This window comes from Cyprinus carpio, unplaced genomic scaffold (genome assembly GCF_018340385.1).
Source record: "Cyprinus carpio isolate SPL01 unplaced genomic scaffold, ASM1834038v1 S000006647, whole genome shotgun sequence".
Lineage (NCBI taxonomy): Eukaryota > Metazoa > Chordata > Actinopteri > Cypriniformes > Cyprinidae > Cyprinus > Cyprinus carpio.
In genome coordinates this window covers 55,211-79,475 of record NW_024879273.1, presented here as the reverse complement: position 1 = coordinate 79,475, position 24,265 = coordinate 55,211, and the positions used below count along the sequence as shown (strand labels likewise).

Sequence of the window (24,265 nt, the reverse complement as noted above, 5' to 3'; positions counted from 1 at the left end):
AGTTTGCTAATATTATAACCATCAAGTCTAGTTACAGCTTAGTGACATTGTTTGCACAGCTAATTGGTAATTTTTTTTGTCATGTGGTGTGTGTATAAGGCTTTGGGAGACATTGCAAGTAATGAGGGAGTGTGAAAATCTGAAACAGTGAAGGCCAGCTGTTATTAACCACCTCTACTGGACTGCAGCTTCCGCTCCTAATGGAGAAGCAGATGTGATGGAGGCCATGTGGAAAAGCAGGGTCAACAGTGAATGTGATCTAAACGTTTGCTTGCTTCTCCCAGCATATGCATCAGGCCTCATGGAGTATCAGAGAGGAATACTGGAGGTCACCACAGGCTCCAGGAGAACGCAGCACTGACTCTTGTCTTCCACTACACCTGCTCCTCTTTCCAGATCCCTCCAGCGGATCAACAAGATGAGGCTGTTGTTGTGTATCTAGCACAGCATTCACGATTTAACACGTTAACAACACATTAGTGTGATACCCAGACTGAAAGATTGTTAAATGTTTTTAAATGGGTCAGATGGTATATTTTTCTTTCGGTTGTTTATGTTTATTACATCTACACACACATATATATAAAAATAAACAATTTTTTATGCAGTAAGACAATTTGTGATTGTGATTATTTTTTATTGATTGTCTCCAAAATGGAGGCATACAAAACCTTTATAAAGTCCTCCTTCTTCTGGAAACTGTCTAGTAATGGCTGACACAACACATGCAGGTAAGGCCTTCCTGATGTGCCTGCTCAGAATGCCATAGGCCAGGGATCTCAAACCCTGCTCCTGGAGAGCTACCATCCTGCAGACTTCAGTTCCAACCCTGCACCTAAACACTTGTCTGTAATTATCAAGTAGCCCTGAACACCTTGATTAGCTGGTTCAGGTGTGTTTGATTGGGGTTGGATCTGAAATCTGCAGGACAGTAGCTCTCCAGGAGCAGAGTTGGAGACTCCTGACATAGGCCCAGCGGACAACTTGCCTGTATGTTGTCAAAATGTCTTATACCAATGGCATCAAAAAGTGTGACTTACAGGTAGTTGTTAAGTATTTAGCTCAGAATAATAAATGATCTCTGCTCTAAACATGCATGTGTCTGCTGGCCTGGAGAGATCCATGCTCCTATCTTAAGTGCATATAGGCTGTCTGTAGCACATACGGGTTCAGACAGCAAGCCTCAAAGCCTGGGTGCAGAATCAGATGCTGCACAGCAAGTGTGGGGGTCACATGCTCCACTAAGAACCAGTATGCATCTAACTCCCTGCAGCACTGACTTTCTTCAGCTGTAACCATGGCCTCACATTTCCCACACATAATGAAACAAAAACGTGTTTATCTCTCACGTAACATTAGAGTCGGATATTAATGAGTGTGACACGCCTGATCAACGCTTATTAGTTTCTGTTACTGGTAAGTATCAATACTCATAGACGACCAATACTAGCCTTGCTATTGCCTGATTACATATCATTATCTGACATGTGTATATTTGTAAGCTAACACTGGTCTCTCACCATGACATCTGCCTTGTTCTCCTCACACAACTCAATTTGTCTCCTCTGGCCATTGTTCTGTCTAATCCTGGCCTGTCCCTGCTCTCTTGGCAGGCTCATAATTGTATCTGTGGTCCGTCATAAATGTAAATAAACCCTTAAAATTTCTTCAGCATCTGAACTGTCATTACGATCCATTGTTTTCCTATGAACCGTACTCCCTCTAGTTACGTCACTTCCGATTTTGCGGTTTTCAGATGCGGAAGTAAAATTCTCTTACAAAAATTACTCCAGAAGCCTTAATAGCGTATTTTAAAGTATAATTTAAAGAAAATCTAGTTTCTATATTATTTTTCTATACATCAATTCACTGGGGTCTCTAACCTGGAATATGAACTTTAACCTTCGTCTGTCAAGGGATCACACTCCAATCTCAGAGGATACAATATACTATAAATCAGCTGTTGCAATGGAATACACAGAATCCAGTCACCGGATTACAGTTAGATCTTCAGTATCCCAATTGTATTCTACGAAGGGATCATATTAAAACTGTGACTGGAGACAATTCAGATAAAGCTAAGAAAAGGAAGCGTGGGAAAAGAGGAGGAGTTAAGCCCCGTTCACAACGCCAGCGACTTTTTCGCTGCTTGTAGCTTGTGGCTGGCAATTGAGGTCGCTACTGTGTTCCCACTACTGTTTGCCTAGTTACCCCGAAACACTCCACTACAGCAGATGAATCACATGCTCTACACTGACTTCACTCCCATTGGTTGTCGCTCGCGAAATTCGCTGCTTATTTGCATAAAGTTGAAGAATTCTGAACTTTTGTCGCTTGACTTGCATCGCTTGACACGCCCACATTCCTGCAGTTGAAAAATCTTTTCTTTCTTTAAAGTTAAACAAGAGTCCTGGTCCTGACAATATATGTGGGAAATTACTGAAATATTGTGCAAGGCAATTAAGTTGTATATTTTATGATATGTTTAATATGTCTTTATACCAACAATATGTAACTAACTTGTGGAAGCGGGCTGTTGTTATTCCGGTTCCAAAAAAATAATAGTCCCAAGGCTTTAAATGACCTCAGGCCAATTGCCCTCACTTCTCTTGTAATGAAATCATTTGAAAAGCTTGTAAAGACAGAGACTGTAAGGCAAACTGAGCAAGCTCTTGGCCCTATGCAGTTTTCCTATAGGGCACATAGAGGAGTCGAGGACGCTACAATTATTCTACTTAATCTTTTGTTTAAGCATCTAGAAGGGAGAAATACTCAGGCTAGACTGTTGTTTATTGACTTACAAGTTAATGTCTTATACTGCCGATCTTGTTACTGTGCTAATTAATAGTGTTTTCACGATACTTTGGATATTAATAATAAGTTGATGTTATACAGCTCGTTCAACGAATTGCTGGCCGTCTCAGTGATCAGCCGTGAAACAGTGATTCTGTTCAAATTCCCTTTAAAATCTTAAATGATTTCCTTTGAGCTAAATTGACCTGTTTCCCTTACACATATATGCAGATGGGAGAAACCTACAGAAGGACAAATATCACAGCAACACTTGACCGATCTGGGCTGTATGACAGCGTGGCCAAACTCAATCCTCTCCTCAGTGAAGACACATAAAAACACACTTGGAATTTGCAAAACATCACCTAAAGGACCCTCAGACTCCGAGAAATTAGATTATCTGGCAGCTGTGTCGAAAACGTTTGGGAACAAGAATACCCACTGCGCCATACTACCAAGTGCCTGACTGTGTGTGTATCTGCTTGGTCACCAGAGATCCTTTATTAGGCGGACCAAAGCAAACAAACAGCTGATCTGCCTTACGCCACAGTGCAGCTCTGTTTGCGTAAGCATCCAGTGTTCGAACTGGACAGAGCAGATTAAGCTTTTCTTGGCCTGCTTCCTGGAACGGAAGAGGACAGAAGGCCTGTAGTACTATGGGCCCTGGCGTAGAAGTGGGCACCTTAGGGATGTACCCGGACATTGGATAAAGAATGCCCTAACCATGCCAGGGTCAAACTCCAGGAATGAAACTAAAAGTGCCTGATGATCCTCGATTCTTTTCAGAGAGGAAATAGCGAGGAGAAAGACTGTCTTCAGAGTGAGTAACTTGTCTGGAACTTCCTCTATGGGCTCAAAGGGGGCATTGCACAACCCCTCCAGAACCACTGGCAGGTCCCATGAGGGCACCTTGGTGTGCTGCACTGGCCTCAGCCTAAGAGTGCCATGGAGGAAACAAGTGGCGAGTGGGTGTCTTCCCAATGATTGACCACTCAGAAGGGCGTGGTAAGAAGCTAAGGCCGCCATTTATACCTTCAAAGTGGAGGAAGATAACCTTGCAGAGAATCGCTGATCACCTGAGGAACAATTCCACTCATTCTTTACTATAGGAGAGGAATAATTGTATAAACTTGTTAAATCATCTAAACCAACAACATGTATGTTAGACCCTGTTCCATCTAAGCTCCTAAAAGATGTGCTTCCATAAGTCATAGATCGATCCTCTTCTGACTATTATTTATTCATCATTGTCATTAGGATATGTCCCCAAAACCTTCAAACTGGCTGTTATTAAGATTCTCATCAAAAAAACACAACTTGACCCCAAATAACTACTTAATTACAGACCGATCTCAAATCTCCAAGATACTAGAAAAGGTAGTATCCTCACAATCATATTCCTCCTTAGAGAAAAATGGTATCTGTGAGGATTTCCAGTCAGGATTTAGACCGTATCATAGTACTAAGACTGCTCTAATTAGTAATTAGATTTACAAATGACCTGCTCTTATCATCTGATTGTGGTTCTATCTCTTTATTAGTGCTATTGGATCTTAGCGTTGCGTTCATATTTGTTGTGTGTTACATTCTTTTGAATAGACTAGAAAACTTTGTTGGCATTAATGGGACTGCAATAACATGGTTCAAATCATACTTATATGACCACCATCAATTCGTAACATTGAATGAAGAGGTATCATATTGATCACAAGTGCAGTATGGAGTACCTCAAGGCTCAGTACTAGGGCCGTTACTCTTCACGCTTTACATGTTACCCTTAGGAGATATCACCAGGAAACACAGTGTTAGCTTTCACTGTTATGCTGATGATACTCAGCTCTATATTTCTTTGTGGCCCGGCGAAACCAGTTTGAAAAACTAGTGGAATGCATAGTCGATATAAAAAACTGGATGACGAGTAATTTCTTACTGCTAAATTGTGAAAAACGTCTCAGGTTACGCATGTAACCATGGTTCCTCGAGGGAATGAGACACTGTGTTGAACGCTATGGGGAACGCCTTCAGTGTGAGCGACTCTGAATATCGTGTGCAATCTGGCCAATGGAAGGGCGTGACGTCATGGGCGGGGTGATGTAAGCAACCAGGAAGCTATAAAAGCACGTGATGCACAGCTGGCATCAGCTTTGAGGAGTGAAGAGGGAGCTTGAAGGGGTGTGGGGTTTGTGGTTTCGTTAGGCTGTGTCTCGTTCCCTCGAGGAAGCATGGTTACATGCATAACCTGAGATGTTCCTCTTCAGGAACTCGAGCTGCGTCGAACGCTAGGGGAACGAGGTGCCCATGCCACCAGACTTCCAAGTCCCTGCCTAGTATGTATCCGAAGAGCACAGTTAAGGCGAGAGAACAGAAGAGCACGGAGTGGCTCGCATATCAAGGGCATAGAACCTCACAAAGGTGGAGGGCGTGGACCATCCCGCAGCGTTGCAGATGTCCTGCATCGATATACCTGCTAAGAAGGCCTTGGAGGCCGCCATACCCCGTGTGGAGTGAGCCTTGACTCCAATCGGCGAGGGGAGGTCAGAGGACTCTTGGGCCAGGTTGATAGCCTCAACTATCCACTGGCTAAGGGTCTGCTTAGTTGCAGGGAGACCCCTTTTGGGAGGACCATAGCACATGAGCAGTTGGTCTGTCCTTCTCCACAGGGCAGCTCTGTGGACGTATGTGTCCAGCACTCGAACTGGACACATACAATTAAGCTTTTTCTGGTTGGGCTCCCGGAAGGGAGGAGGACAAAAGGCCTGCAGCACTATTGGTTGTGGTGTGAAAGAGGGAACCTTTGGAACATAACCCGCTCGAGGGTATAGACATGCTTTGGCCAGGCCGGGCGTAAAGTCAAGATGAGTAGGGGCCACTGAGAGGGCCTGAAGGTCTCCAACTCTCTTTAGAGAAGTACATTTACATTTAATCATTTAGCAGACACTTTTATCCAAAGCGACTTACAAATGAGAACAATAGAAGCAATCATACCAACGAGAGAACAACAACAGTATACAAGTGCCATGACAAGTCTCAGTTAGTCTAGCACAGAACCCGTTGCAAGGTTTTTTTTTTTCTTCAAGAATAGGATAGACAAGAAAAGGTAAGTGATTGTATTAGTTGGTCAAGTGCTGGCGAAAAAGATGAGTCTTTAGATGTTTTTTTGAAAATGAGTAAAGACTCTGATGTTCGAATTGAGATTGGGAGGTTATTCCACCAGCCGGGCACAGTCCAGAAAAAGGTCCGCGAGAGTGATTTTGAACCTCTTTGGGATGGCAGCACAAGGCGCCGTTCACTTGCAGAATGCAAGCTTCTGGAGGTCACATAAGTTTGAACTAGTGAGTTTAGGTATATTGGTGCCGTGCCAGTGGTCGTCTTGTAGGCAAGCATCAGTACCTTGAATTTGATGTGAGTGGCTACTGGTAGCCAGTGTAACCAGATGAGGAGAGGAGTAACATGAGCTTTTTTTGGCTCATTGAAGACAACCCTTGCTGCTACATTCTGGATCAGTTGTAGAGGCTTGATAGTACATGTAGGAAGGCCCGCCAGAAGAGCATTACAATAGTCCAGTCTGGAGAGAACAAGAGCTTGGATAAGAAGTTGGGTGGCTTGCTCTGACAGGAAGGGTCTAATCTTCCTAATGTTGTATAAGGCAAATCTGCAGGACATTGTAGCAATATGGTCTGTGAAGCTTAACTGATGATCCATCACAACTCCTACGTTTCTGGCTGTCCTGGAAGGAGTTATGGTTGACGAACCCAGCTGTATAGAGTAGTTGTGATGTAACGATGGGTTAGCTGGAACCACCAACAGTTCTGTCTAAGTAAGGTTAAGCTGAAGGTGATGGTCATTCATCCAGCTAGAAATGTCACTCAGACAGGCTGCAATGCGAACAGCTACCATCGGATCATCTGGTTGGAATGAGAAGTAGAGTTGAGTGTCATCAGCATAGCAGTTAGGGAAAGCCATGCTTCTGAATGACAGATCCTAATGACATCAAGTAGATGGAGAAGAGAAGTGGTCCAAGCACTGAGCCTTGAGGAACCCCAGTAGCAAGAAGTTGTGAATTAGAAACTTCACCCCTCCAAGACACCCTGAAGGATCTATCTGAGAGGTAGGACTTAAACCACAGGAGTTCAGTTCCAAAGATGTCCATCTTTCTGAGGGTGGACAGTAGAATCTGGTGATTAACTGTGTCAAAAGCAGCAGACAGATCCAGCAAGATGAGTACTGAGGATTTGGAAGCTGCTTTTGCCAGTCGCAGTGCTTCAGTAACCGAGAGCAGGGCAGTCTCAGTTGAGTTGCCGCTTTTGAAGCCAGATTGGTTGCTGTCCAGGAGGTTGTTCTGTACAAGAAACATAGAGAGTTGGTTGAACACAACTCACTCAACTGTCTATGCAATGAATGGAAGAAGGGATACCGGTCTGTAGTTTTCTAGAAGTGTTAGATTTAGAGATGGTTTCTTAATCAGTGGGCTTACCCGAGCCTACTTAAATGCTGAGGGAACTGTACCAGAGTGAAGAGAGGTGTTGATAATGTGAGTAAGTGAAGGTATTACTGAAGAAGAAAGATGCTCGCTTGAAGGAGGTGAGTGGGAATAGGATCAAGTGGACAAGTAGTAGGATGACTGAACAGGATAAGTTTGGAAACGTCCATCTCTGAGAGTGGAGAGAAGGAGAAGAGAGAGTGTGTATTAGTCGTTATGAAGTTATCATCCATCTGCATTGTGGAGAATTGGTCACTGATGGTTCTTGTCTTATTTGTGAAGAAAACTGCAAAGTCGTCGGCTGTAAGAGTCGATGAAGGAGGAGGTGGAGGTGGACTAAGAAGAGAAGAGAAAGTTTTGAAAAGTGTGCAAAAGTGAGAACAGTTAATAATTTTGTTGTGGTAGTATGATGTATGTTTTAGCAGTGAAGACATTTGCAGAGAAGAAAGAGAGGAGAGACTGATACACACTGAGGTTGGTAGAGTTTCTTGATTTATGCCATTTCCTCTTTGCAGCCCTGAGTTTAGAGCGATGTTCCCGGAGAACATCAGACAGCCAGGGGGCAGATGGGGTGGTGCGTGCTGGTCTGGATGCCAGTGGGCAAAAGTTGTCCAAGCAAGAGGTCAGAGTTGAGCAAAGAGTGTCAGTAGCAATGTTCATGTCCAGAGTTGAAAACTGAGCGAGTGAAGGAAGTGAGGATGAAACCATAGAGGATAGGCTAGATGGAGAGAGTGAGCGTAGGTTCCGTCGAAAGGTGACCTGCGGTGGAGCATGTGCCGCTTCAGGAGTAAGTGCGAGGTTAGCAGTTATGAGGAAGTGGTCTGAGGTGTGCAGTGGAGCAACTAAAGTGTTGTCCATGGAACACAGCGCGTGTAGATGAGGTCCAGTTGGTTGCCTGATTTGTGAGTCGTTGTAGTAGACGCTCGCTTGAGATCAAATGAGGCGAGCATAGTGTTGAAGTCAGCAGCCTGGGGTTTATCTAGGTGGATGCTGAAGTCACCAAGCAGAACCAGAGGAGTACCATCTTCAGGAAAGTTTGATAGAAACACATCCAACTCCTCCAAGAAGTTTCCCAGTTGACCTGAGGGACGATAAACGACCACAAAGTGGATTTTAACAGGGTGGGTTATAGTAATTGCATGTGATTCAAATGAACTGTTACCTGTAAGAGATGGTTGAAGATCAAATTTCCATTCTTTTGAGATAAGGAGACCGGTACCTCCACCCCTCCCGGTCGTACGAGGGGTGTGGGAACAAGTGAAATTAGTGGAGAGGGCTGCAGGAGTGGCAGTGACTTCAGGTTTGATCCAAGTCATAGTTAGGGCCATGAAGTTGAGACTGGAATTAGTAGCAATAGAAGAAATGAAATCTGCTTTGTTAGCAGCAGACTGGCAGTTCCAGAGACCAACTGGAATAGAGAGTAAAGTAGTAGAGGTCAGAGGGACAGGCCGTAGATTTTTGGGATAGGCCTGCCTCCGACGTACAGTGCGTGCTCTCAGAGTGTTCGTAGTAATAGTAGAGATCTGATAGCACATAGTGAGTACAAGTGACCTAAATAAGTTTTTGAGAACAAGCTGTACAAAAAGAAAAGAAAGGGGTGTAAAGCAATACTCAAGTGCCTTGTCGGTGTCCTTGCTCAGTGGAGTTGTGCAGGTAGAGTCGATGGTCTTTACACTCATCGGTCTTCACACGAGGAGGCTTCACACAAGGGCTGCCGCGACCGCTGCCACGGTGAAACTAACCACTTTTATATTTGCTTGAGTACCTGTTATTAAAGTCAGCTGGCCACGGCTTATTATTTAGCAGACCGAAACTGGGGAGTCCCGCGATAGGCAAACGCAAGAACAAACACCACTTCAGCACATATTTACCACAGTAAAAAACACAGTAAATGAAACAAAGTTTCCTAGCAACGACGACCCACGCTGTAGTCTAATGAGAAAACAAGGCAAAACACTTACAAACTGCTGTCCTTTCTTTTCCTTGACTGTTTCTTCTGTAATCGCCAAGAGGAAGGCAGTCTGACGATCTGAAATCTCCTCAATCGTCTCGAATGGAGATTTACAGAGAGGCTCTAACACCACAACCAAGTCCCAGGGGGGAACACGGGACTGTACTGGAGGCCTCAGCCTCAGTGCACCGTGGAGGAAACGTGTCTCTAGGGCAAGAGTGTCAAACTCAGTTCCTGGAGGGCCACAGCCCTGCACAGTTAAGATATAACCCTAATTAAACACATCTGATCCAGCTTATCTAATCATTTAGGCTTATTTGAAAACTATATGATTTGTGTTTTGGGGCAGGGTTGGAACTAAACTCTGCAGGGCTGCGGCCCTCTAGGAACTGAGTTTGACACCCGTGCTCTAGCGGGTGTCTGCCCACTGACTGGCCACCATGAGGGACATTGTAGGCCGCAATGGTGCCACGTAAACGTTTAAGGGGAAGTGAGTCAACCCTGCAGAGAACCTGGCTTGTAAAAACTCCAGAACTGGACCAACTGGGCAGTTTGCTGGGTCAAGCTGGCGGTGTCTGCACCATGAGGTGAAGAGTTTCCACCTCATGGCGTACAATTTCCTCGTTGAGGGAGCTAGATTGGAGGATGGTCTCAACAACCTCGGCTGAGAGACCGGATGCTATCTGTGCTCAGGGGCCACACCCACAGTTTACACAACTCTGGGCGGGGGTGAATTATCGTACCCTGCACCTGTGAGAGTAGATCTCTCCTGACTGGAATCTCCCATGGAGAGCTGTCGAGGAGTGAGATCAGATCTGAGAACCATACTCGGCCTGGCCAGAACAGGGCCACTAATAACAGCTGAACCCCGTCCCGGCGTACTCTCGCCAGAACTCACGGGAACAGAGCAATCGGGGGAAAAGAGTACAGACGAAGCCTCGGCCAAGTCTGCACCATAGCATCCCAGGGGAGCTGGATGAACTAGAGAGAACCAGAGGGGACATTGCGATGTCTCCTGAGTCGCAAAGAGGTCTACCTGAGCCTGGCTAAACATTCTCCATATCTGCTTCACCACCTCAGGGTGAAGCATCCATTCCCCGTGCTTCGGCCCCTGTCTCAACAGGACGTCTGCTCCCACATTGAGATGTGCAGGAATGTATACTGCTCTGAGCCCGCCGACTGAGCATGGTTTTTCCCAATGTTTTTATATATATATATATATATATATATATATATATAATCCCACTGTAACGCATAATGTCTTGTGTGACATAACTTGAATTCTCAAGAAAATGTATCTTAATTTAAAAATGATTAGCTATTTGTACTGCAAAAGAAAAACATACAAAGTAAGATTTTTCCCCCCACAGTACAGCGTGTTACTTGCAAACATTTTACTCATTTTACTTTTTTATTATTACACCCTTTTTTTTTTTTTACTAGTATTATTATTATTATTACATGGCATCATTCACATCAAGGTATTTCTTTGCTGTTTGATCCTTTAGTACAGCACAGTCATTAACATATCAAACTGCTTTTTTTCTAGCATTTCAAACAGCAAGCCATTGCAGTTTTCTTGGAAGAAAAAATAATGTTTCAACATATTTGGTGTTCGCAGACATCTACTAGACAGGGACACCGAGATCATTTAGGGAACAGGGAGCAATTTTCATGTAATTGTGTATCATCCTGGAGGTAAAGCCGACTTCAAAGCCACTGGAAAACCAGCTGGGTGTGCGAAGAGAGACTCACCGATGCTGCGGCCACACACTGGACATCTGCAACGCACACACATAATCTGCCACTCATTAGAGTAGGGTCACACACACAGTACATGCTCATTAACGCTTGGACAGCTGCAGACATCAGCATTTGACTCACTTATAACATTCACAAAAGTGAACGTGACATCATGACGGACACATTCGCCACTTTATAGTGAGCAACAGGAGGACTAGATAGAAAAAAAATTGTTTTTTGTTTTTTTTGTTTTTTTTGAGCAGATGCTAAAATGTTAAAAAACTTATGTCAGCCCTGTATGCTTCGGACTCAATTCTCAATCTCCATTCTCACACAGAAACAGATTGGTGCATGCCAGTATGCACTCTCATGAACAAAATCACATTAGCACATATGCCCACACACAAACAGAGTTATCTCTCACCTGAGCCCCTGACACTAATGAGGAGGAGTTTTCAATGTCTGCCTGAGAAGAGAGATATAATCAGCTCACCAGATCCCCCCAAAAAACATAATGGATTGTGTACAGGTTTCCTTTTTTGGTAATATAATGTGAAACTGATTCCAAAGGGTTTTCTATGCTTTTTTTGTTTTGTTTTTGTTTTTGAGGATTCCAAGACTAAACAATAATTAGATATTTTAGAATACAAAGCTCTCAATAGGATTATTATAATAAGTAGAAGAATATTCACCTGTAGCCTATAGCAAAACAAGAGGTTTCAATAAAATATTTCAAATATCATATGGTTCATCTTGTGATTGTCTAGTATAAAGAATGTAATTCCATAATAAACAATGTTTATTTAAGGATTTTATTAGATTGAGCCAAAAATATGATTCCAACTAGAATCCTGTACATTTCTTTTGACAGAATTGTGGAAAAGGTAATTAAATGCATAGTTTACAATTTATGTCTCACAAATAAAGACATACATGTTTGAAACAATGTGTGTAAATAGTGGCAGAATTTTAACTGTCCCATTAACACAACTCAGTAACCAAATTTACAGTCAAAACTGCTGTAATTGTGAACAAAAAGACAATAATAGAGTGATTGTGAAGAAAAAGGCTATATAATCAATGAATTATTTGTTAATGCAGAAATCAAAACTACAAAAGAAATTATAACTGTTTTAAACACTTTTGACCTGAATCAGCATGTGCATGGACCCACACACAGTCGAGAACACACTCTAGATTTACTCATCAGTAGAGGTCTAAACATTTCATTCATTGTTGGATCTGATCACTTCTGTATTTTCTTTGATATATTGATCTCTGCTACCATGAAGTTGGTAGTTTTTAATCAGCTGAACAAATACTAACACTCAAATGGACCGCATCACAGCACAGAGACAGAGCTCATCAAGATAATAAATGATATTCGCTTTAATTCACTGTCGATCATAACATACTTCTAGAGAGACTGGAAATCAGCTATAACCTAGCCTTGTCGCCAAATGACTACAGCCCCATTGACTCCCTCTGCCAATGCATTGATGAAATTAACAGTTGGATGTGCCAGAACTTTCTTCAGTTATACAAGGAAAAAACTGAAGTCATTGCATTTGGAAACAAAGATGAAGTTCTCAAGGTGAATGCATACCTTGACTCTAGGGGTCAAACAACTAAAAAATCAAGTCAAGAATTTAGTTGTGATTCTGGATACAGACCTTAGTTTCAGTAGTCATGTCAAAACAGTAACTAAATCAGCATACTATCATCTCAAAATCATTGCAAGAATTAGATGTTTTGTTTCCAGTCAAGACTTGGAGAAACTTGTTCATGCCTTTATCACCAGCAGGGTAGACTATTGTAATGGTCTCCTCACCGGCCTTTACAAGAAGACTATTAGACAGCTGCAGCTCATCCATAACGCTGCTGCCAGGATTCTGACTAGAACCAGAAAATCTAAGGATATATCTGAGGACACCAGTCCTTAGGTCCTTAAACTGGCTTCCAGTTATATTTAGTATTGATTTTAAAGTACTTTTACTTGTTTATAAATCACTCAATTGCCCAGGACCTAAATACATTGCAGATATGCTCACTAAATATCAACCTAACTTTGGGGAAGTCATGTCCTAGTGGATAGAGAGTTTGACTCCTAACCCTAAGGTTGTGGTTTCGAGGGCCGGCAATACCACGACTGAGGTGCCCTTGAGCAAGGCACCGAACCCCCAACTGCTCCCCGGGCACCGCAGCATAAATGGCTGCCCACTGCCCCGGGTGTGTGTTCACGGTGTATGTGTGTTCACTGCTGTGTGTGTGCACTTTGGATGGGTTAAATGCAGAGCATGATTTCTGAGTATGGGTCACCATACTTGGCTGTATGTCACCTCACTTTATCTAACAGACCACTCAGATCATTATGATCGAATCAGAAATACCAAGGGTTCACGCAAAACAAGGGAAGTCTGCTTTTAGTTATTATGCCGCCCGCAATTGGAATCAGCTTCCAGAAGAGATCAGATGTGCTAAAACATTAGCCACAATTAAATCTAGACTCAAAACTCATCTGTTTAGCTGTGCATTTATTGAACGAGTACTGTGCAACGTCCGAACTGATTGCAATGTATTTTATGTATAATAATTTTCTATTTTTAACTGTTTTAAATTCATTTTAAATCAATTTTTTAAAATCATTTTAAAAGGTTTTAAATTCCTTGTTTTATTGTTGTGATTTTTTTTATGATTCTTTTACTTTCTTTTATGTAAAGCACTTTGAATTACCATTATGTATGAAATGTGCTATATAAATAAACTTGCCTTGCCTTAATTATTTATTTATTCTTACATTACATTTTGGATCATTATGAATATATGCCCTTTAAATTTCAATATGTAAATGTTACTTGAAAAAATCTTGTAAACTTATTGTCTCAGAAAAATATAGTTAAAGGACAATGAATTTGCAAGATTTTGTCATGGAGTCACAGCCTACACCCTCTCCACATGGCACGCCTACTCGTTCACAATCACCAGAATTCTGAGCACCTGTCCATCATCACCAGGCTCTCATATAAGGACTATCACTTTCCCTCACTCCTTGTCTGATCTAGCATTGACCCACATGTACTTACCTGAACCCTCGCTACCATTGTTGTTCCCCTGGATACCAGTTGTTCCTTCCTCGTCAGTTCCTCTGTGCCGCCTTCCGATTCTGTCATCTACTTCCATCACAACCAGAGCTAAGTTCCAACCTTCTTCGTGTCAAGACTATTCCTGTTGATTCACCTGTGTCTGAAACCTCTGTCACAATAAATACTGATACACGTTCACCTACCTCTGTGTTCCCATCTTGTGTCTGACAGAAGATCAGACCCTATGCACAGCTCTCCGGACACAGGCGGGGACCGCACCGCGGATCCATTTGCTGCACTGGTTTACGCTGTACGGTCCTCACTACCACAACCCACAACGAGCCTGACCCATGTTTCTCCCGAGATCATCACGGCCGTACAGCAAGCACTCCAGCAGCCACCTGCAACAATGACTACTTCGTCAGCTGCCTCTGCCAGTCCCGTGGCCTGACCAGCGACATACAGTGGCGCGGCGAAGGATTGCAGTGGGTTTTTGCTTCAGTGCTCACTCTACATCGAGGCCAACACTCACCTGTTCGAGAATGAACGAGGTCGCGTTGCTTTCGTCATCTCGCTTCTCTCTGGACGAGCACTACAATGGGCTCAACTCCTCTGGGAAACAAATGCTCCGGTAACGACTTCACTATCCACCTTCTTTGCTCACATGAAAGATGTTTTTGGTCATCATACCGCTGAACTGTCCGTCCATGATCAGTTATATCATATTCATCAAGGAGAGGAGTCCGTCAGCATGTATGCTCTCCGATTTCGCACTCTGGCTTCTACGAGTGGTTGAAATGAAACTGCTTTGATTACTGCTTTTCGTCATGGTCTGCGAAGGGAGGTTCAGCAGCTAATAGTCATCTACAACGACACCATGGGACTTGAGAATCTTATCCAGAAGACTATCAGAGTGTCACAACGTTTATACGCCTCCCACATGAATACTCCCACTGTCAATCCTCTGCCTGCTTCAACATCTGTCGCCGCCCCAGCACCTGAACCAATGCAGGTTGATTCAAACCATCTGACCAACGCGGAGCGTCTTCAACGGATGAATAATCGCCTGTGTCTTTATTGTGGGGGAGACGGACATGTGATTTCCAACTGCCCGGTCCGACCTCCACACCCAGCGGTGAGTACACTCCAATTTCCACCTCAAACCTCTCAACTCATTAAGACTCTGGTCCATGTCGGTAATTCTCATTCCTGTGTTTCAGTGCAAGCCCTCATCGACTCTGGGTCGGCTGGGAACTTCATTTGCACCCAAATCCTCCGCTGGGTAGGGGTCGTGTCCGCCATTACTCCCCCACACTATTCCTCCACGTTGGCAGCCTGCATATGGAGGAAATCACGTTCATGGTGCTGGAGGAGTCAACCGCGGACATCATCCTGGGACGCCCCTGGTTAAACACCCACCAGCCACATATCCAATGGGCAACTGGTGAGATTCTCAAATGGAGTGATGAATGTTTTGAGAAGTGTATTAATCGCCCAAGAAAGCCCCAACCGAAATCTCCCGCAACTCCTGATCATCTTCCTGTCCTGTCCACCTCTGTGGAGAGCCCGGCGACTAATGTGATAGTGGAAATCCCACCAGCGTACCGGGCGTTCCAGGATGTATTCAGCAAGTGGTTGGCTACACGTTTACCACGTCATCGGCCATGGGACTGTGCCATCGACCTCCTGCCTGGAGCGACCCTCCCAAAGGGTCGGATCTACCCACTGTCCATCCCGGAACAGAAGGCCATGGAGGAGTACGTTCAGTTCAGGAGGCCCTGCGTCAGGGATTCATTCGTCCATCTACATCCCCTGCCGCTTCGAGTTTCTTCTTCGTGGCCAAAAAGGATGGAGGCTTGAGGCCGTGCATAGACTACCGTCACCTGAACTCCCAAACAGTGAAATTCAGTTATCCCCTTCCTCTGGTCCCAGCAGCTTTGGAACAGCTACGAGGTGCCCGTATCTTCTCTAAGCTCGATCTCCGAAGTGCCTACAATCTCATCCGCATTAGAGGCGATGAATGGAAGACTGCCTTCATAACCCCGTCAGGACACTACGAATACTGGGTTATGCCGTATGGCCTGTCCAACTCCCCATCCATCTTCCAGAACTATATGAATGAGATCTTCCGTGATTACCTGAATCGCTTTGTCATCATCTATATAGACGATATCCTGATATACTCCAGTGACATGAAAGACAATGAGAAGCATGTACTCCAAATCCTTCAAAAACTACGAGAACATCAACTGTTTCTAAAATTAGAGAAGTTTGAGTTCCATACCTCCACCGTCCAATTCTTAGGCTACATCATCAACCAACATGGTATCAAGATGGACCAGAGGAAGGTGGAAACCATCCAGCAGTGGCCATTACCCAACACCGTGAAAGAACTTCAACGCTTCTTGGGATTTGCCAATTTCTACTGACGCTTCATTAACCAGTACAGTATGCTTAGTGCTCCTCTCACTTCTATGCTAAAGAACCGGCCCAAGTCTCTCTCATGGACAACACCTGCCCTAGAAGCCTTCTCCCTACTGCAACAGGCCTTCCTATTGGCTCCGGTCCTGGTTCACTCCAATCCAGATCTGCCCTTCATAGTGGAGGTTGACGCCTCAGCAACCGGGATCGGAGCGGTCCTCTCTCAGCGGCAGGGTGACCCCCCCCCCCCCCCACGGCTCCATCCATGTGCCTTCTATTCAAAAAAGTTATCCCCGGCGGAGCAGAATTACGACGTGGGAAACTGGGAGCTCCTAGCCATAAAATCAGCTCTCGAGGAATGGAGACACTGGCTGGAGGGAGCCAAGCAACCTTTCCAAGTCATTACAGATCATCGCAATCTTGAGTATTTTAGAGAAGCCAAACGCTTGAATCATCGGCAGGCCCGATGGGCTCTCTTCTTCACCCGATTTAATTTCCAGGTCACCTATAGATCAGGTGACAAGAACTGTAGAGCGGATGCCCTTTCTCGTCTTTACCAAGCCGATCCTGAACCATCCGTTCCTGAAACCATTCTCCCTCCAGCCGTGCTTGTTAACCCGATTCAGTGGACCATCAACCAACAGATTACTAATGAGAATCTACAAAACCCAGCTCCGCCGGGAGGTCCAGAGGGGCGTCTCTACGTTCCCCCAACCCATCGCCAGCCCCTCTTGGACTTAACTCATACATCCCCGGGCTCTGGACACCCAGGCAGGAGAAGGACCCTCTCGCTCCTGAAACAACAGTACTGGTAGCCCTCCATGTCTCTGGACGTCTCTCGATACGTGCAAGGATGTTCAGTCTGTCCCGTTGCTGACACCCCTAGGAAGCTTCCAGAAGGGAAACTCGTGCCTCTGCCCATCCCCGAGCGCCCTGGACGCACATTGGAGTAGACTTTATGACCGATCTTCCTCCATCCCAAGGTTACACAACCGTCCTGGTCATGGTTGATCGATTTTCTAAATCTTGCAAACTCATTCCCCTCAAGGGTCTACCTACTGCTCTACAGACGGCAGAAGCACTCTTGCATCAAGTTTTCCGCCACTTCGGACTCCCAGAGGACATTGTCTCGGATAGAGGTCCCCAATTCATCTCACGCGTCTGAAACGCCTTCCGTCTCCTAGGGGTGTCCATCAGTCTCTCCTCCGGATACCATCCTCAAATCAACGGCCAGACTGAGCGTAAGATCCAGGAAGTCGGGAGATTCCTGAGACTGTATTGCCACCAGAACCAGGACAGCTGGAGCCAATACCTACCCTGGGCTGAATACGCACAATTCACTCCGTCAAACCACCACTGGGCTCACCCCGTTTCAATGTGTCCTGGGCTATCAGCCACCCCTCTTCCCCTGGTCAGGTGAGCCCTCCGAGGTTTCAGCTGTCAACCACTGGTTCCAGCAAAGCGAGAGGGTCTGGGACTCGGCTCACGTGCATCTCCAACAGGCAGTCCGGAGACACAAGGAACAAGCCGACGCCCGAAGAGGTCCCACTCCGCCATACCAACCTGGCCAAAAGGTTTGGCTATCCACTCGGGACATCCATCTCCGGCTGCCTTGCCATAAGCTGAGTCCCCGGTATATTGGTCCATTTACCATCGAGAGGCAGCTGAACGAAGGAACCTACAGACTCAACCTCCCTGCTCACTACCATATCTCACCTTCATTCCATGTCTCATTACTGAAACCTCACACTGACCCTTTATCTCCTCCCTCCACAGAGTCTGGTGATGCGGTTCCTCCTCCTGCCATCGATGAGACTCAAAACATCTACCGGGTATGGGCCATCCTCGACTCCAGACGACGGGGTCCACAGCTGGAATACCTTGTGGACTGGGAAGACTACGGCCCCGAGGAACGATGCTGGGTGAACCGCAACGACATCCTGGACCCTATTCTACTTACCCAATTCCATCAGGAACACCCAGATCGTCCAGCTCCTCGGGGTCGTGGCAGACCCCGTCGTCAACATCCCGTCCGGCCATCGGGAGCCACCCGTGGAGGAGGGGGTACTGTCACGGAGTCACAGCCTACACCCTCTCCACATGCCACGCCTACTCGTTCACAATCACCAGAATTCTGAGCACCTGTCCATCATCACCAGGCTCTCATATAAGGACTATCACTTTCCCTCACTCCTTGTCTGATCTAGCATTGACCCACTTGTACCTCGCTACCATTGTTCCCCTGGATACCCGTTGTTCCTTCCTCATCAGTTCCTCTGTGCCGCCTTCCGATTCTGTCATCTACTTCCATCACAACCAGAGCTAAGTTCCAACCTTCAAACCCTTCTTCGTGTCAAGACTATTCCTGTTGCTTCACCTGTGTCTGAAACCTGTCACAATAAATACTGCTACACGTTCACCTACCTCTGTGTTCCCGTCTTGTGTCTGACAGATTTATTCAAGTAAAGTTAACAAATTGAAGTATACAAAACACTGTGTTAAAAGGTTTGGGTAAAGTTTTTAATAGTTTTTAAAGAAGTGTCTTATGCTCAAAAATGCTGCCTTTGTTTGATCAAAAATACAGACAAAACAGTAATATTATGAAATATTAGAATATAATATTCTATTTTAATTTACTTTAAAATATAATTTATTCCTGTGATGCAAAGCTGAATTTTCAGCATCATTACTTAAGTCTTTAGTGTCACATGATCTTCAGAAATCATTCTAATATGCTGATTTGCTGCTCAATAAATTTTTTTATCATTATTAGTAGCAGTAGTAGTAAAAACAGTTTTGTTGCTTAATATTTTTGTGGAAACCATGATACATTTTTTTTTTCCAGGATTATTTTATTAATAGAAAGTTCAAAACAACAGCATTAATTCAAAATAGAAATCAGAAAAAAAGTTTAATTTTTCCTATCCAATGATTATTTCATTAACAATTTCACAGGTGAAAGTATGTTTGTCCAGTTCCTCCTCCTAACATCTCTCTTATCTCATGTCTGTTCTCAGTGGTTGGACATGTCTAAATGTGTCTCTGATTGTGTCTCTTTATGCTGTGATTTCTGCTCAAGCCCAACACAAAGAACCTGATTACTGAGGGGAAAGACAGACAGACTCCCTACCTCTGCCTCTCTAAAGATGCCTGATTTCATGAATATAAATCAGTAAGTGTACTGTCTCTCTTTGCCTGTGCCTCACATTCTGTCTCTTTATGACAGAATCAAGATGTAGTTTTATTATCATTGGTGTTTGCTAAGTCGGTTATTGCTCATATACAGCAATAATAGCTAACCCTTTTAATCTTCAGCATGGAAATTGCTTTTATATTTCAGACATGAATGATACTTCAAATAATGGAGCCTGTTAAGGAGGGGTGTGTTATTTATTTTAGAAGTTGAATATACAGTATTTACCAGAACTGATTGCACCACCCATAGCAACTGCCTATAAAACCTTAGCAACACTCCTTAGCAACATCATCCATCCATTCTCCAAACTGGCTGTCCAGGCTTAAGGGATACTGGAGCCTATCCTAGTGTTTGGGGCCATAGGCAAGGAAACACTCTGTAAAATTGACAGTGCACTGTTCATTGTTGGTTGACATGATAAAGGGATAATTGTACTATACAAGCATTTAGGTCCACAGTTGCCATTTGACTTTCAGCACTGCTTATAAAAAAAAAGAAGATAAAATGAAGGGGGGGGGGGTGGACTCATTCATATCAGGAATGGCAAAAACCATAAAAGATTATGAAAAGATAAATGATCAAATAACAAACATTAATGAATGAATGAATGAATGAATGAATGAATGAATATAAACAAATAGTGCTCATAAACAGCTACTGAAATATATTCTTGAAATAAAGTAGAGGTTTATCATGATTTAATCATTATCTAATCTTGGCTATGTGCATGCAACAGGAATTAAGTGCACGACCCAGGCCAGAAACTTGCTAAAGTTAAGTGCTCTTAGCACACACTTAATCCACACTCCATCTCTAATATCACTTTTGAGTGGTATTTGGAGCTAAGTATATTCCGTTATTCATTTGGTTCAAGAACTTGTGTGCCCCAAAATCTCATGATGTCGAGAAAATAAATAAATAAATAAATTCTACATTAAATAAAATAATATATTGCATAATATAAAATATAATATATTAAATGCCCATATTACACCACAAAAATACATGCATGTAATTCCATCTGTAATAAATTTCTGTAATTACATCTATAATTACACTGTTGACCCACCTCAACCCACCGTTAAACCCAACCAGACCACCAAACCGGCCCATAACTTTACCTGTATTCCTCCACAAAACACAATAAGTACATTATATCAAACATTTTATTAAACATTAAATTTTTATATTAAATAATATAAAGTACAATACAAAGAGGGACCATTAAACTTATTGTAAAGTATAAAACCATATTTTTAAAGTATTGAAACTCAAAATGTGTAATAAAAAGCTGTCATATTAAACCTCTGAGGTCAGCAAAAGCGCTTTGTGGCATTTTGTTCCTGATAACGCCTTAAATTACTCTGTCATTTTTGATCGTAAATACTAGAGCAATATATCATTCAAATCTGTAACATATATTTGTATGCCCTCATGTTAACAGCATAATAAAATAGTGTTTTAATTATGGAACTCCACAGTCATTTTAAATTTTATTGAAAGTCTACAGTTAGTGTTAGGTTGAGGGTAGGATTTGTAGCTCTAATTAATTAATTAATTATCATAATTAGATTAAAACAGAGCTGTATTTTATTGTATAATTTGTAACACTAATATCTATTTTAATTTATTTGAAAAGATGACATCCGTCATTTCTTTCTTTATGAGAGGTGTAATGGGGTAACTTGTAGGGATGTATTTTGTAATACTGTGGTACATAACAACTGCAATGATAGCCCTTCATGAAATGCATTACTTGCGTGTTGGTCAGTTGAAAATTCTGGACAATGGAAGCCACGGTTGATTGATCATCTGAGACTAAGCTGGACTCTTTCACCAGCCTCTCTCATTAATGACAGACCATGGTTTATAACATGGTCTATGATGGTGGCTCTTCCTCTCCTTTGAGCAACATCTCATATTCTCACTCCTCTCTCCCTATACTCTCCTTCTACCTTGTCCTGGTCCAGCTACTCCTCTCCCTCATTCAGGAAGTATTATTTTGCTTTCTCTGATTGACTGCTTTGTTCTGTACTCACACTGAACAAAACCAATCCAAAGAGTGCCTAATTTTACTATGTCCATGTAATGAAAAAATCAACACCTGGCTATGACTGAGACTGGAATAAGCTATTTCTTATTATTTCAATGATCTGCTATAGTAAAAATTCTATATTCTCTGCTTTTAAGCTGCTGTTCCTGAGGTAGAGGCTTTATACTATATTTAAGGTTTAGAACATTATGCCCCAGTTTCACAGACAAGGCTTAAGACTAGTCCCAGACTAAAATCAAAGTCTGAGCTGTTAAAATACATCAATGCCTTTGTAAAACAGGTTAAAGAGATGTGTCTTTAATATAGATTTAAACTGACAGAATATGTCTGCCTCCCGAACAGTGTTAAGTAGATTGTTCCAGAGTTAAGTATTACACAGAACTTAATTTCTGAACTTACTTGTTTTGTTTTCTTTGTTTGGATTACTTGAGCTGTTACCGACATCTGTTAAAAATTTCATGTCAACAGCACCTTCAGAAATTTATTTACTGAGAAAAATGGTGATGTGTCCAATACTTATTTTACCCACTGTATGGCATGGCTTTAGGGCTGCTCATAAACCCCTGTCACACTTCTATGTCTTGTCACACTGTAGGAACATTTACCAAATTTTCTGAAACTGACATAATTTTGATGGCGGCTAAGAAAAGTTGTGGTTAATTTTGCTTTTATTGTCAAGGCAGTTTCTTAATTCTCTTCAACAGACACTATGATAAAGCAGACATACCACAGTCTGAAGTGCGTGGCCTCATTCACAGAAAGTGCAACGAGTCATACTCAAACAAAAGTGAGCCTCCACTCAAAGGATGAAGATGGTGACATTCTGTGCTGGTTCAACCATTTTTTGTAATGAAGACAAACAAGAGAGTGCGTGTGCTTTAAAATGTATATTTTACTTAATTATTTATATTGTATTGAAGGTATTTTGCAAGGTATTCAATACATGAAGACATTACTGTCATATTGCCATCCCCCTCACTCAGCAGTTCCTCCATCGCCAGGAAAGGCTTGAGAGGACTTTGTTGAGACCCTCTGGTGTGTCGTCTGCAGGAACGGGAACTTCAGGAACCTCAGAGTCTGATTTAGTCTCAATGTCCGAGGCTCCATATTTCTCCTCATCCTCCGAGTTCTGATCTTGCAGCTCTGATGGAAGGGCTTCAGAATAAGCCTCCTAGAAGAAAAACAATTTATATGATGGTTAGATCATTTCACAAATAAAACTTTAGAGCAGCTCTGGATAAACAGTTGACAGCTTGCCTATTGATAAACATTGTCTGTGATTGTTAATAAGGATGTTTGAAACTGAAAGACAGAGAGCAAAGACTACTTACAAAGTGGATATACTTGATATCCTTTTTGGAGGGAATTGTCATTGCAACCTGATCATCCATGCAAATCTCTGAATGCAGGAATGCAGGAATGCAGGAATGAATGCCTGTGAAAGGAAAAATAAGAGGTGTTATGAAATGTGATGAAGATTTATTGGATTCATATATTAATTGAGATACTAAACGGAATATTTGTCCTTTTAGAAATTACAGCACTGTAGTGGGCATAGAAATATTTTTCTCAGTGTCACATTAACAACTTAACCATACACATATGGTTAAATCTTGTGAAATGTTAAAGAGCCCATTTCCATGTCATTTGTCAATTACTCTTAAAGAAAGTGCATACTGAAGTCGTTTTAAAATATAAACCATCAAACTGCTAATTGGTTTGCCTCAGTAAAAACAGATCTTGTATCAAACTTGTGTTTTCTTTCAGCTTGAGCATTGTATGCCTTGATGCCCCTACATTAAGTTCAATTGAGCTGTGTGAATAGCAAGTTGTTGCTTCTATGTAAGTTAATAAAAATTGTGTGAATAGATTAATGATGCATTTTTAACTGTATGACTCATGAACTTATGTCTGTAATTTTTATTAAGTTGCAGACTTAATAACACTGAACTGAAGCTGTGCCCCTGAATTCTCGAGTGTGTCTAAAACCATTAAACACAAGTGCCCAGGTTTGTGCCGACTGAATGACTAAGTATCTTAGACTGCAATAAGAGTAAAGTTAAAAACACCAAAGTAAGCAACTAACTGCAAGTGATTGCAAGTGGCAAAAAAGAGAGCCACTAATATAAGCATTTAACTGTGACGTCACAATCTAGTTAGCATTCTACTGCGGCTAGTGTGCCGTTGGTTAGCCTGCTACATGGGCGTAGGTGAAAAATTGTCTAATATTGGCATGTATTTGGCACTGTAAAAGTAAGCTGTTTTGATTCAAAAATTAGTTAGACCTAACGTGCACTTACCGACTGCGAGCCAGAATTAAAGTGCCCCATTATGGGTTATGAAAGGTTCATATTTTGGTTTTGGGAGTCCCCAACAACAGGTTGACATGCATGCAAGGTCAAAAACACTTTCATTGACACTTTCATATTTTTACCTTACTTGCTCAACAACTCCCAAACGATTCGCTCAAGGTTCATTTTCCCAAACCCCTCCTTTGTGTGACGCTAATCTGCGGTGATTGGTCCGATTAGATGATTTAATTTCC

The 24,265-nt window shown here is 42.8% G+C and overlaps 1 protein-coding gene across 1 annotated transcript; it reads right to left on the bottom strand.

The window, feature by feature from the left end:
* Positions 1-22,696: 22,696 nt before the first annotated feature.
* On the bottom strand, positions 22,697-23,122 carry LOC122144348 (phosphatidate cytidylyltransferase 1-like). The gene is made up of 2 exons (XM_042755209.1): positions 23,052-23,122; positions 22,697-22,891 (listed from the first exon to the last, which is right to left on the bottom strand). The coding sequence occupies exons 1-2, from the start codon at positions 23,109-23,111 to the stop codon at positions 22,700-22,702; spliced, it is 252 nt and encodes an 83-aa protein (XP_042611143.1). The 5' UTR covers positions 23,112-23,122; the 3' UTR covers positions 22,697-22,699.
* Between the last annotated feature and the right edge of the window lie 1,143 nt (positions 23,123-24,265).

Bases quoted from the DNA above. Each gene is read 5' to 3' on its own strand.
- LOC122144348 (XM_042755209.1), bottom strand. From the start codon at position 23,111: ATGGATGATCAGGTTGCAATGACAATTCCCTCCAAAAAGGATATCAAG. The intron at 22,892-23,051 runs GTAAGTAGTCTT...TTTTTCTTCTAG, and splicing joins ATATCAAGTATATCCACTTT to GAGGCTTATTCTGAAGCCCT.